General features: G+C 45.4%; 1 protein-coding gene across 2 annotated transcripts in view; it reads left to right on the forward strand.

Moving 5' to 3' along the window:
* PPM1L (protein phosphatase, Mg2+/Mn2+ dependent 1L) overlaps positions 1–11,973 on the forward strand; it is a 108,520-nt gene that overhangs the window by 85,518 nt on the left and 11,029 nt on the right. For both annotated transcript variants that reach the window (XM_055723454.1, XM_027806617.2), the window contains exon 3: positions 8,494–8,655. In XM_055723454.1, the coding sequence (XP_055579429.1) occupies positions 8,494–8,655 (162 nt within the window). The remainder of the gene's footprint in view (positions 1–8,493; positions 8,656–11,973) is intronic.

The raw sequence follows: 11,973 nt of genomic DNA on the forward strand, positions 1-11,973 counted from the left end.
CAATCACTTTTGCAAACTGTGTTTTACATTGAAATTTGATATCGTTCCATAATGGGAAATGCAAAGCTGTAGAAGATTTCTAATGGATCTGTAGAAGATCTGTCTTACAGATCACAGAATTTGGGACACATCTTAATGAAGCAGACTACACACATCTCACTGTAAAACTTTTAGTAGCTTTCATTTGTTTGTAAACTTTTATCCAGCTCTTCCTTAGAAAAGTTTAGGTATTGTTATTTTGAAGGAATACCCTCATGTTTCCCAATGAAAAGTGTACAACTTCTTCCTGAATGCCCCAGGTTCATGTGAGCAGCTTTTGTTAACCGAGGCGGGTATTATTCTGGGCTTGGAAGGGTTGTGATATCCTCTGGCTCCCCTTCTGCTGGCCATTTGACCCTATAGAAATCCCACCGCTTTGTTCCGAAATCGCTCAGCACAGTTGCTGAGCTAAACGAAACCAAGCTAGTTACTGCCTTGGGTCAGAGTAGCTCGGATCTCCTAGGAAAGCCTCCGGTTCAAAGGAGAGAAATAGAAATTGCCCCTAAATTTTAGTTCTGCTGTAGAGGTCTAGGAATTGGGGAAAACATGTTCAGCAACAGATTGGAGGAGGGCGGGGGAATAGGTATAATTCCTATTTGAAAGCAGTAACTTCTGGGTTTAGTTTATACAACCTGTGCTTTTCAGCAAGGGAATGCTGCGTGCTTGCCATGGTCTGAGCGGGGGGCTGCGCGTTGTCTGCTCCGTCTGACATCTCTAAACCTCGCGCTGAGCTAGACCCTTCCTCTTGTTGCTCAGCTTATGTAGCAGCTGGTTGGAGCTGTTGTTGAGATTTCTTTTCCTCTTGCATACAGACCATAGTGTAGGCATTTTTTTCTTGTTGTGTCGCTGCAACACTGCACAGGAGGCTTAACTACTGCAGAATGCCCAAGCCCGTCTGCAAAGGAGTTTGCACATGTGGTTTTCTGCACTTTAATTATCCTGGTGGCATATGGAAATTTCTAACCAGAAAAAAATAAACTGTTTTCAACATATTTCTACTTCTAGCATATGCAATGGCTGAGTGGGTTGTTCAGGTGAAACTACATATGGGAGTGATGCCAAGAAATCGACGTTTGAATTGAAATGGAGATTCCCTTTGTATTAAGATTATTTTTCACATGGACAAGAAATTAATCAAGTGGCACTAGGATAGCACAAAGGTGGGAGCACTCGCCATTTCCGCTGCAGTATTGATGAGGCAATGTCAGAGCAGTCTGGAAGATGGAGAGGCTGCCCAAAAGGCTTTCCACTTTTCAGTAATTAACTTTTGCTACCTGACGCACAAAACTTCCTTCCAGCTCGTTTTCCTACCTGGAAAACACTCTTAGCCATTTTTTATATAGCTGAGTCAGAACATCTGCATGAATCTGTTAGTCTGTAAGTGTATCCCAAATATGATGAATACAATATGATTAATGGTAAACAGGATTGAGTTGTATATACATACTCACTGATTAGACAGGAAAATAGGATCTAACCAGAAATACAATATGGTTCTCTGCATCAAATACAAAATCTTAAAATACAGCCAGGTAGGAATTGTTTCATGACGGAAATTAAGCTATGATCTTACCAAGATGTGAAGCAATTTCTACGTATTTGTAAGAATCCAATGTTTCTTTTAATCTATTTTAAAAGTAGGAGATCTTTTAATTTTAGAGCGGAAAAAAACATTATGTTGAGATGATTAACGAATTATGAGACCTTGAGTTTTCAGAATGGTTATTTTTAGGTCCGTGCTTTACAGAACTGACTTTTGCAGAAGAATTTTGTTGACTGAAAGAAGGGGCAAGTGCAGCTCATTTGTAGGAAACACAGCGCTGAGGGGATTCGGGGATGAAGCCTGTATAATGTGTAGGCTGCTCGGTCCTGTGTACCTTGCGAGACATTTGAGGAAATTAGGTGGATATCTTAAAAGTGCACATGTATTTTGCAAGGTATTGTTGAGTGATAGGCAGTTCATTTCAGTTGCAGGCAGTTAGCCCAGTAAATTGCCAAAATTGTGTATTTTGGAAATTATAATGGCATTTTCTCTAATCTACGTAGCTTTGGCTAAAGGAAAGTGTGTAGCTATTTAAACATTTCAATAACCTATAAAGGAGTAAAGGATGAGCACAATTAGCTTAGCCTTCCACAAAATCTTTGGTGAAGGTCGGATGTTGTTAGAGAAGCTGAAAAAGCACGAGACGTGGTGCCTTGGATTAGAAACCAGCCGAGGACGGGTGCCAACCATTGGGACCCAGCAAAAGGTCCATCTCAGCAAAAGGTTTTACAGTGATCCCACCTCAGTTAAGGTTGTTTGGATCATTTTTGTTTGGAAAACTGTTGTTTTCAGTACCTGATTTGTCCCTCCTTTTCTGTGCATGGTGGTTTGGGGAGCATCAAGCAAGGAAAGGGCTTCAGCCCCTGCAGTTCCTGCAGCCCTCTCACTGCTCAGGCGTGAATAAAACGTGAATGTCTCGTTGTGAATGTCTCGTGCTTGGTTTTATTGTTTCTTATCTTATAGATAAGCAGTGGATAATTAGATCTATTTATATGGCTTTAGATTCGAGTTGGTGGATCACTTGGAGGGCACATGGAGGCAGCGTTTCATGATCTTGAAGGTCACGCACCACTTTTTAGCCATATTCCTGGCAACTGGGAAGCAAGAGACTCCTTTATCCTCCGTCATTTTTCTCAGTCTTGCCTATTCCACAGGCTATAATCAAAGTTTTAGTTGCATTGCCCGAGGGGTATGTGCACAGCATGTGAAATCGGAAATCAGGAGACACATGGCTGGTCTCGACAGGAGGAGCTGAGGCAGATGGGCACAGAGGACAGCTACATTAATGATAAAAACATCACATATATGCCCTGAAAACTACTGGAGACTTATTGTTTAGGATCTAAAGTCCCTGTAAGGCAAGTGGAAATGCATGGTCTATAAATGAGAAAGAAGCTGCATGCGGTGTGAGTTGCTAGTGGAGAGTAAATATAAATCTGTGGGTTTTTTTATCCCGCTTTTTGCACTGTTCTGAGTAATTCTGTTTCCTCCTGGAGATTATTGAAGCTCAAATATACTAGCTCTTGCTTAATTATTATGTGAGTTCAAGCTTGAGCGCTGTTGAAAAGAAGATGGGAAGGGATTTTTTGAGTTGTTTTTTGTTTGTTTGTTTTTTTTTTTAAATCGGTCCACCCAGGTAAGTACCGAATTTCTTGACCTGCAGTGGCTCTGAACACATTTCTGCTCAAATGGTACAGTAGACCTCTGCCCTCCGTCAGTCGGGCATCACAGGAGTGCTATTGTACACCCTCAGCTTGTGACAGGGCATCCAGACTTAGCAAAAAGCAATTGTGTGGGTTGATTGAACATCCCTCCCACACGACTAGGAATCACCTGCAAAGGCAGGACTGGTCTGAGCTGTTATTCCATTCTCAGTTCGATACCCGGGTAAAGGACAGGACACGGCTGCTTCAAACCTGGGACTGAAAGACGCTGCCAGTGCAGGGCTGATGCTCTTCACATAGGCATTTCCCCAGCTCTTGTGGCTGAGCCTGCCAAAAACAGGGTGTGGAGAGCTGCGCCCGTCCAGGCATGGTGCAGCCCAGCTAGCCAGGTTATTCCCTTTCTAATTAAGGTTCCTGGGGATCTTTTTCCCTGCAGCTTCACAGTGGTCCCAGCTGGTGCAGCCCACCTCCTGCTTCTGCAGCCCACCTCCAAGATGAGATTAGACCAATTTCCTATTGCACAGACTTCTGTTTAATGCCAATGAGCTGTCACAAGCCCTACCTGTGCGGGAATTAACGCAGCTTTTAGCCCTCTGGGGTTTAATGCTTTTAGGCCAAATGCTAAGAGGACAGTGTTGGTCTCTCTGAAGAGAATGATGATGGTTTTGAAGTCACCATTCTGCCAATTTTCTTCCTTTTCCCTACGGGAAACTTCACATCAGATGTGATAGAAAGCTGAGATGAGGCAGTGAAACTATCTGCTCCTCCTGCCGTGGTGGCACCACGAGGTGCCTGACGGTGCTTTTCAGGCCATGGAACAGGCTGCAAGAGACGTTGGGATAAATACCTGCAAAGGACATGGGCGGACCTTTTAGGTGAGAGAAGAGGCCCGTGTGGGATGGAGAAGCAGGTGCAGGGTCTGTGTGGAGATACTGGCGATGTGTGTGTTTGCAGGTGGGGTTATGCAGAAGTAAGCCTGCGGAGAGGCAAGGCGCTGGTCAGAGACAGGAGAGGAGCGGGAAGAGGAGAGGGATGAAGGGGTCTTCAGAGGTGGTTGCAATTAGAGAATCAAAGCAGAAAACTAGGAGAGAAGTGGTGTCTCGTCAGCCTAGAAGCAGCACTGAGCTGGCTGTGCTGGAGCCAGGGAGAGGGATGAAAGAAGCTCACTCACTGTCTGCGCTGCCACTGGAAAACGCTGCTAGGGACTCATCAGAAGCTGCTTCGATGGTGAGCCTGGGGCAGAGGCTGCGCTGGAGGAGGTGGAGTGTGGAGCTGGAGGGAAGGAAACCTCTGGCAGTGATGGCAGGCGGCACCTTCAGTGAGCTTGCAGGTGAGACAGGAACGCAGGGGTAGCCATAAAAATCATCAAGGGTAGTGATGGGGTTTTAGAGGGGCGTCACAAAGATGTGCTGTGAAAGAAAGGAGCCGGAGAAGCATAGGGATGAGGTGATAACAAATAAAAGATGTTTCAAAAAAGGCACTGGAGTAGAAAGACAGGTCCGCAGGAGGCAGCACATGAGCAACGTTCGCACACGGGCAAATGGGGAAGCAATGGGTACAGTGTGGGAGGAGGGAGTCCCGCTTGTCTGAGAGACTGTGCAAAGAGCTATGGAAAAGGTGGGGGAGGACTGGGAAAGGCAGTGGGAAGGCATGTGTGGAAGGACAGCTGCTCAGGAGGAAGAGTCTTGGCCAGGGACTTCTGGTGTTTCAGAGTGTGAGGTGAGGGCAGGGTGGAGGTGTGATTTCTCACCAAGGGACAAGCAAAAATTCAGGGTCAAGGAGGGTGGTGAGGGGGGAGAGGAAGGGCAGCGGTTACACATGCTGATGGCCTGAAAGCTGTGGGGCGTGAGAGACTTGGAAAACAGAAGGAAAACTCGACACAGAGGGAGAAAAGAAGCATTGTGGTGAGAACCTGGTGAGACTATCTGCACCTTTTCTCTAATGGGTTAGGATGGAACGAGGGCACTGGGGGAACTTCAACCAGCTTGGGCCATCTGGAGCCCAAGAGCTCTGGTCCTCATCCTGAGCTGCCCTGCCAGCAGAGATTTGGAGCCAGGCACCAGCAGGATTTCTTGATGCCACACAGGAAGCACGAGATCTCCAGCGGCTGCAGGGTGAGCTGGATCATGCCTGGGCTCTCTAATGCCTTTTAATGTATTAATCGGGTTTTGTTTGCACTCTGGTGACTTTTTTCTCGTCTCTACAAAGCAGTTATCTAAAAACTGGTAGAGCCAGTGCAGCCTTGACTTTTACAAGGTGCCTTGTCTGATACTAAACCACACCACCAATAATCTTACCTGAGTTAAGAAAGAAAAACCCAAACAACAAAAACACCCTATCTCTGCAGCCAGTGTAGTACAGGTTTTAAATTTTCTGGTCATTTTCTTTGTAAACAGCTCAGCAGGGTATTACTCTGGCAGCTGCATCGAGGGACTAATATAACATGTGTTCTCAATTTTGGACCCTTTATGTCGGGAATTTTCCATTGTGCAATTGCATTAAATCTGAGGCGGCTGACAAGAGCACGATGTTTTCTAACTCTACACAAGGTTAAATGACTGAAATAAAAATAGATGGGAAAGAAAACAAAGTAAAATAAGTTTTCTTTCTCATGTAATGGCAGGCAGTTGCGTGAGGTCAGGGATTTAACGATAGCCCAGCCATCAGTCAGGGACCATGAAACAACTGATTCTTCCTAAATCACATTGGAAATTATCTTCTGTTTCAGACGCTCATTCTCTTTCATTCACACAGATCATATAACCAAGATGACTGTGTTCAAAGTTACCATTTTTATATAAATCGTGGTAATAATGACTGTGTTTGTGAAGCATTTTACTTTCTGAATGCCAGGGCTGTAGGATGTTATTTGAAGTATTTTCCTTACTAGGAAACATGTGGGTTTTACTACGGCTTGTAGGAAAAATACATGCTGGGCTGGTGTCATGGGAAGGGGGGAAGGCAATCTGCGGAGCAGCAGGGTGGGTTTGTGTGCAGGAGGGTGGGTGGATGTACAAATGCAAATGTCAGGCCGAGACGGCAGCTCCAGGTAAAGCTGGAGCTCTGATCCTCAGAAGGAAGCGTCGGCTGGGTGGTGGCTCACGGAGCCTTGCAGCCCCGCGTGCAGCGCGTGGGTCTCTGTCCCGCAGCACTCCAGGATCCTTCCCGCGTTGGTTTTGGCTTTGTGTTCCCATCCAACAGGGCTTTCACTTTTGCGCCCATTTTACATCTCACAGGTTTTGTTTTCAACCCAAATTGCAAGGGCGAAATGTCAGACCAGCTTCAGCAGGTACCAGCCCTCTAGTCTCATGCAGGTTGTCAGCATGATGCTGCTCGAACATTTGTTAAGGAAGGCTTCATAAATGAAAGCGAGGGAGGGTGCCGTTTATTGCTGCAGTTTTCTTACTGAAGCAGAGTTTTATGGGTGTGGAGAGTTACCAGCATTTGTTCAGGCAGAGAATGAGGTGACCTCAAATGGTAAATCCCATTTTGTTCTGCTTCAGTGACCAGCTGCACCCCACTACAGTAGTTTGTATCCTCGTTATTATTTTGTTGTCTTTCTGGTTTGGATACTGGTATTCTAACTGCCAAGTCCTCCGGGGTTAGAGCGGGTCTGTGCACCAGGGTGCTGAGGCCAGACACCCTGCGTCTGCACAGGGCGGGCGCCCAGCTGGCAGTGCTCCCCCGGCACAGCCTCCCGCGCCCTTGGGTGCAGTCTCGTTCAGTCTGCAGAGGAGAGACTTCTCGAGCGGGCAGCTCATTACTGGCTGCCTCGGGTGATCCCGGTGGACAGGTTCCTCTGCACGCCCTGGTGTTAGGTGAGCCGCTGAGTTGTGCAGTTAGCAGGGGGTTTAGCAACGAATGGGAAACTCTATCCATTTAGGTCTGTGACGTGTCAATCAATTGTAAAAATAATACATACGTATATATGCCTGTCTTGTGAAAAAATAGCTCTAGTTTAGAGCTGTGCAAGACAGACCATTAAGTTAAAAATAAATCTTCAGGACACGGTGCATCTAAACACAAATTGTTTATTAGTGGCTATTTCATTTATACCAGTCATGGGATATTGAACTACTGACATGGGAACAGCAAAACACAGTTTTTAGCTTGGGTTCGGACAGCGGTGCAACAAGCAGCAGCTATGAGAATTCAGTTTTAGAGACACAGAGCGTAGACTTAAACCCTAATATGGCTCCCCAGGAGCAAACCAGAGGTCAGGATGCCGCTGGGGGTGGGCAGTGCAGGGATGCCCCATTGCCAGCATTTTCATTAAAACTGCATCTTTGTCCAATTAAAACATGCAAGCAACCCAGCTGTGGATGCACCTTGTTTTTTTTTAATGAATAATCAGGTTTAAATTAACAACAGAGCTGAAAACTCAACCATGTGCTTTTCTGGTCTACGTGAAGGAAAAAGAAAGCAGCCATGAAGTTAATTTTATTTACTGTTGAATTGCCTTTTGTAGCAGTATTAGCAGCACTGTGCAATCTAAATTGAGTGCCAGGCACATGGCCTTTTAACGTTTGTTAGTGTGTTAAAAACTTACTTGCCATCTTTTGATTCTAAAGCATGAATGAAATTGTGACATCTGGTCCAAAGGCCATGCAAGGAACGCTTGGAGTAGCTGGAGTTTATATGAATACAGCTCGCACTAGCTGGAAGGGGGAAATGGAGAAAAGCCATGGTCTTAATAGGTTCTGCTTTGCTCAACATTCATTCTGCTCTGCATCCATTATATGAGGAAAACAAAAACTATAGTATTTGCACTTGAAAAATAGGCAATTTTTCCAATATTTTCCTGCCATTTTAGCTAATAAACACTATGCGTGTTGGATACTGTGGTCCATGACTAATTAGTCATTTTCTGTGTATTTAAAGGTTGAGGTAATTAAAAATGTCAAATGTTTTCCTTTTTGCAATAAAAAAAATTTAAAACTGACCGTAGCTCTTGGGAGGATGAGGGGAGAGAGCTCTGCTTCACACACGCACGGACCACTGCAGCATGGAAACTGTTCATGGAAGCAGCAAGTGGGCTCTGGGGCCAATTTATACTTTTCATTTATTACTTTCCTTGGCCATGAAGAAAAGCCAGCTCTCAGACCGAGACTGGGAAATGTTCCTCCCACTTCAGCCCCCCTCTGACATTATTAATAGGAAAAGCATTTTCCTGCTGATCATTTCTATATAATATACACACACCCCCCATATATTTGTTTTGCTTCCCATTCCCTTCTGTTTTTCCAGGTACAACTTGTTTGATCGCGCTGTTGTCAGATAAAGAGCTCACAGTGGCCAACGTTGGTGATTCGCGAGGAGTCTTGTGTGACAAGGATGGGAACGCTATCCCCTTGTCACACGATCACAAGCCCTACCAACTGAAAGAGAGGAAGAGGATTAAAAGAGCTGGTGAGTCGTAACGTTTTTGCTTTGGATTGAAGTTCCATCTTTTTTCTTCTCTGTCAATAATATAGACTTTTCCCCTGAGAGAAACTGTAAAGTACCAGACTGAGGCATCAGCAGATAAAATCTCCCATTATTAACAGAGCACTTTTCAGTGGGATGTTGTGGTGCAAACAGAGAAATGGAAGCAGATTGACCTATACCTTAATGAGCCAGTGTCGAGTACGAAGAGCAGCCTTCATCTTCAACAGCCCGCTGCCCGTGCCAGCCAGTTGCCTTGTGACCCCTGCAGAGAGCGAATTAATAAACAGGGGCAGCAGTGCTACAGGCTTCCTCACGCCAAACCGTATCAGCAGCCTTTATGTGAGAGACTGGGTATGAAGCTGAGTGAGGTTTAGTTCCTAAAATAAGCAGAACATAAATCTAATTCATCAAAGCTATTTTTTGTTCCCATATAGTGACTGCTCAGGAGCACGAACATGTAAATTGTAGCAGGAGTACAGGGAAAGAATATAAGAAACAGAAACCTTTCTGCAATAAATCTTTATTGCTTTCATCACTTGTCAGTTTAGTGACCTCCTGGGCTAGAAGTTACATTTGGATCATCAAGTTTAATAGCCAATTCTCCGTAAATTTGTCGAAGTCTCTTTTGAACCCATTTCTGGTTTGGCTTCTGCAGCAGCCTGCAGCAGCAAATTGTTTGATGAAAAAAAGTTCCCCTCGTTTGTGTTAAACCTACCAATGAGCATTGCCTCCAGAGATGCATTGCCTCTCTGCCTCCAAGTCTTTCTCTATAAAGTGGAAAGAACAAGTTTCACACCACACCACCCCCCCAAGTATAAAACATTTTTAAAACCAACAGGTTATCGGTACACTCACACCAGCAGAGATGTCGGTACGTGCACCATGTGCGCTTTGCTCCGCTGTTAGTGCCGAGGAGGCGTAAGAGCAGTGGGGATCCTTCCCGCTGCTAGGCAGAGAGCTGAGGTCACGAATGTTCCCCAAAGGAGAAGAAAAAGTATACAGATCCTAAGAAGAGGGAATAAGAACATCTTGGTCTCATTTTGCTTCAAGTCTTTACTTGGGGGATGCATTAGTAAAATCTGGAGATTTGTCTGTAAAATTTTTTCCCCCTGAGGCAAGTCCAGGGCCTCTGTGCAATTGTTCCCTTAGAAAAGGCCTTCACTGAGAAGAAAAAAATAACATGATTACTTCATTTGTCCAGAAGTGAGGCTTTATAACAACAACATGTAAAATTAACCTGGATTTTTTCTGGAATTTCCAGCTTGGGAAGAAATTATTTTAATAGACAGGTAAATGTTGTAACTATCTGCAGCTAAACAAGAAATATTCTGTCTACCCTAGTGACTTAACGAATTCACTTCTCTGTGACCTGCTGCCCCACTGTATTATCATGACTGATATGGCCTCATAGTGCTGTTAAAAACAAACAACCCAGTTTATACTACCGCTGGATAATTTTACGATTTGGAATATCCCTTCTTTACATACAGTAAGCGTAAAATTGAAGCAAAGTGCCCAAACTGATTTATCAACCCTACGTTGCTACTGTGACTAACATACCAGACTCTTTCCCACCGTCTAGATACTTTATCGTCGTGCAGAGCTGAGAAAAGCGACAATAAACCCATCATTATGTTATATTTTGGTAGCTCCGACTTCACATTGCACCACCAAGCTGCACTGTCCAGTGCCCTATAGATAGTTATAAAATGACTGCACATTTGTGTTAGTAGGGTTAGATTTAATTTAAAAGTTAAACCCATATAGCCACAGTTGAGAAAGTATCTTTCAAAGCTCATTCTGATAGAAATGAATTTGAGGCAGCCTGAAACAACAGCTCCAAGACAAGCGTGACTTGCCCTCTGCGTTTCAGCAGGGCGTTAACATTGGGGCGACAGGTCTAAACGAATCCATCATTTTTGGCTGCCATGGAGGATGTTAAGGAGGCTCGCTGCTTGCTGCTGTCAGCGGTCAGCGGATGCGGAATTAATTCAGTCCCGCTCTTTTCCCTGTTCCCAGCAACCACGTACAAAGTCTTAGTCAACCCACAACCAGAAAAAAAAATATTCCTTTGATCAGTCCAACAGGGCTCGAGCAGCTGTTGCACTGAAGCCTCTGCTCAGGTTTCTCACGGGCATTGTGCAGCGCAGCGAGAAGTCCCTGGTACCCAAGCTTGCAGCCAAAGGCCAAAAGGAAAGGTGGCAGCTACGAGGGCAGGGCAGCGCCCTCCACTCTGAGCCGAGGTGCCACATCCTGCGGAGTTACCTGCTCCGCAGCGTGGCTGTGTAGTTAACAGCACCGGTTACGGGAGGTTTGTCAGGACTGATTTATTTTCAACAAGAGCCTGGCTGACACACGCGCACAAGTACTGCGGTGCTGGTCGTCTCGCAGCTAAATGAGGTGGGGGTCCCACCGCTCTGACCTGTTGCTGTGGGAAAGGGAAATGCATGTCCTGTGGCACAAGGACGTTGGTGTCCCTGGAAAACACAAGGAAGCTCCTGATCAGGCGCTTGAGCGATGTATATTGTACCAGTGTAGGACAGTGGCCTGGAAACCACCCTGGTTTGGGCTTGTGAAGAAGGTGGGTTGTAGAGCCGCGAGGTGATTGTCACAGATAGAAACTTAAGTGATTCACCTTGAACATAATCCTCCAAGCTCAGCTCTTGCCAACATGCAAAATGTGCGGCTGCCAAAAAGCTTCTCTTTCTTTGATGCCTTTGCTTCTCCAGCAGCAGCCCGCGCTGCAGAATGTTTGCTTTTCCCTGAGCATTTTTATGTATTCTGTATGGAAGGCTTTATAAAAGAAAATACTAGAAGTGCCAACAGACACTTCAGCAGACCACTGGAATTCAACTTGTGCCGTAGGCAGTTCCAGGTGCCATGTGAGAACGGCACCGAAAAGTCACTTTGTACACGTAAGCACAGCCTGCAAAGACTGGAGTAAGCGTGCTCAGCAACTCGGCAGCATCAGCTGCCTGCTCTGCAGGTACAGTAACGGGTGCAGGCATTGCTCTCCTCTAATTATGTGTAAAATGTCTACTTAAAACTGCCTTTTCTTATTGCTTTTTGCTTCCCCTGTCATTCCAATACATACAGATGATCACACTCCAGTTACTATAGTCCTAATGGCTGAGGAAAAAACCTAGAGCTGGTGAGCAGGTGGCTGTGCAACGTTCAGCCGAGGTGCCCCCAAAACCTACAGCAGCAGCTGGATGAGGTGTGTTTGAGGGAGCTGCCGTAGGCTCGCAGGTCCTTCCTTTCTTTGGCTACGGAAGGAAGCATCTTCACAACGGAGGCTCT

The sequence above is a fragment of the Falco cherrug genome, chromosome 11 (genome assembly GCF_023634085.1).
Source record: "Falco cherrug isolate bFalChe1 chromosome 11, bFalChe1.pri, whole genome shotgun sequence".
In the NCBI taxonomy this organism is placed as follows: domain Eukaryota; kingdom Metazoa; phylum Chordata; class Aves; order Falconiformes; family Falconidae; genus Falco; species Falco cherrug.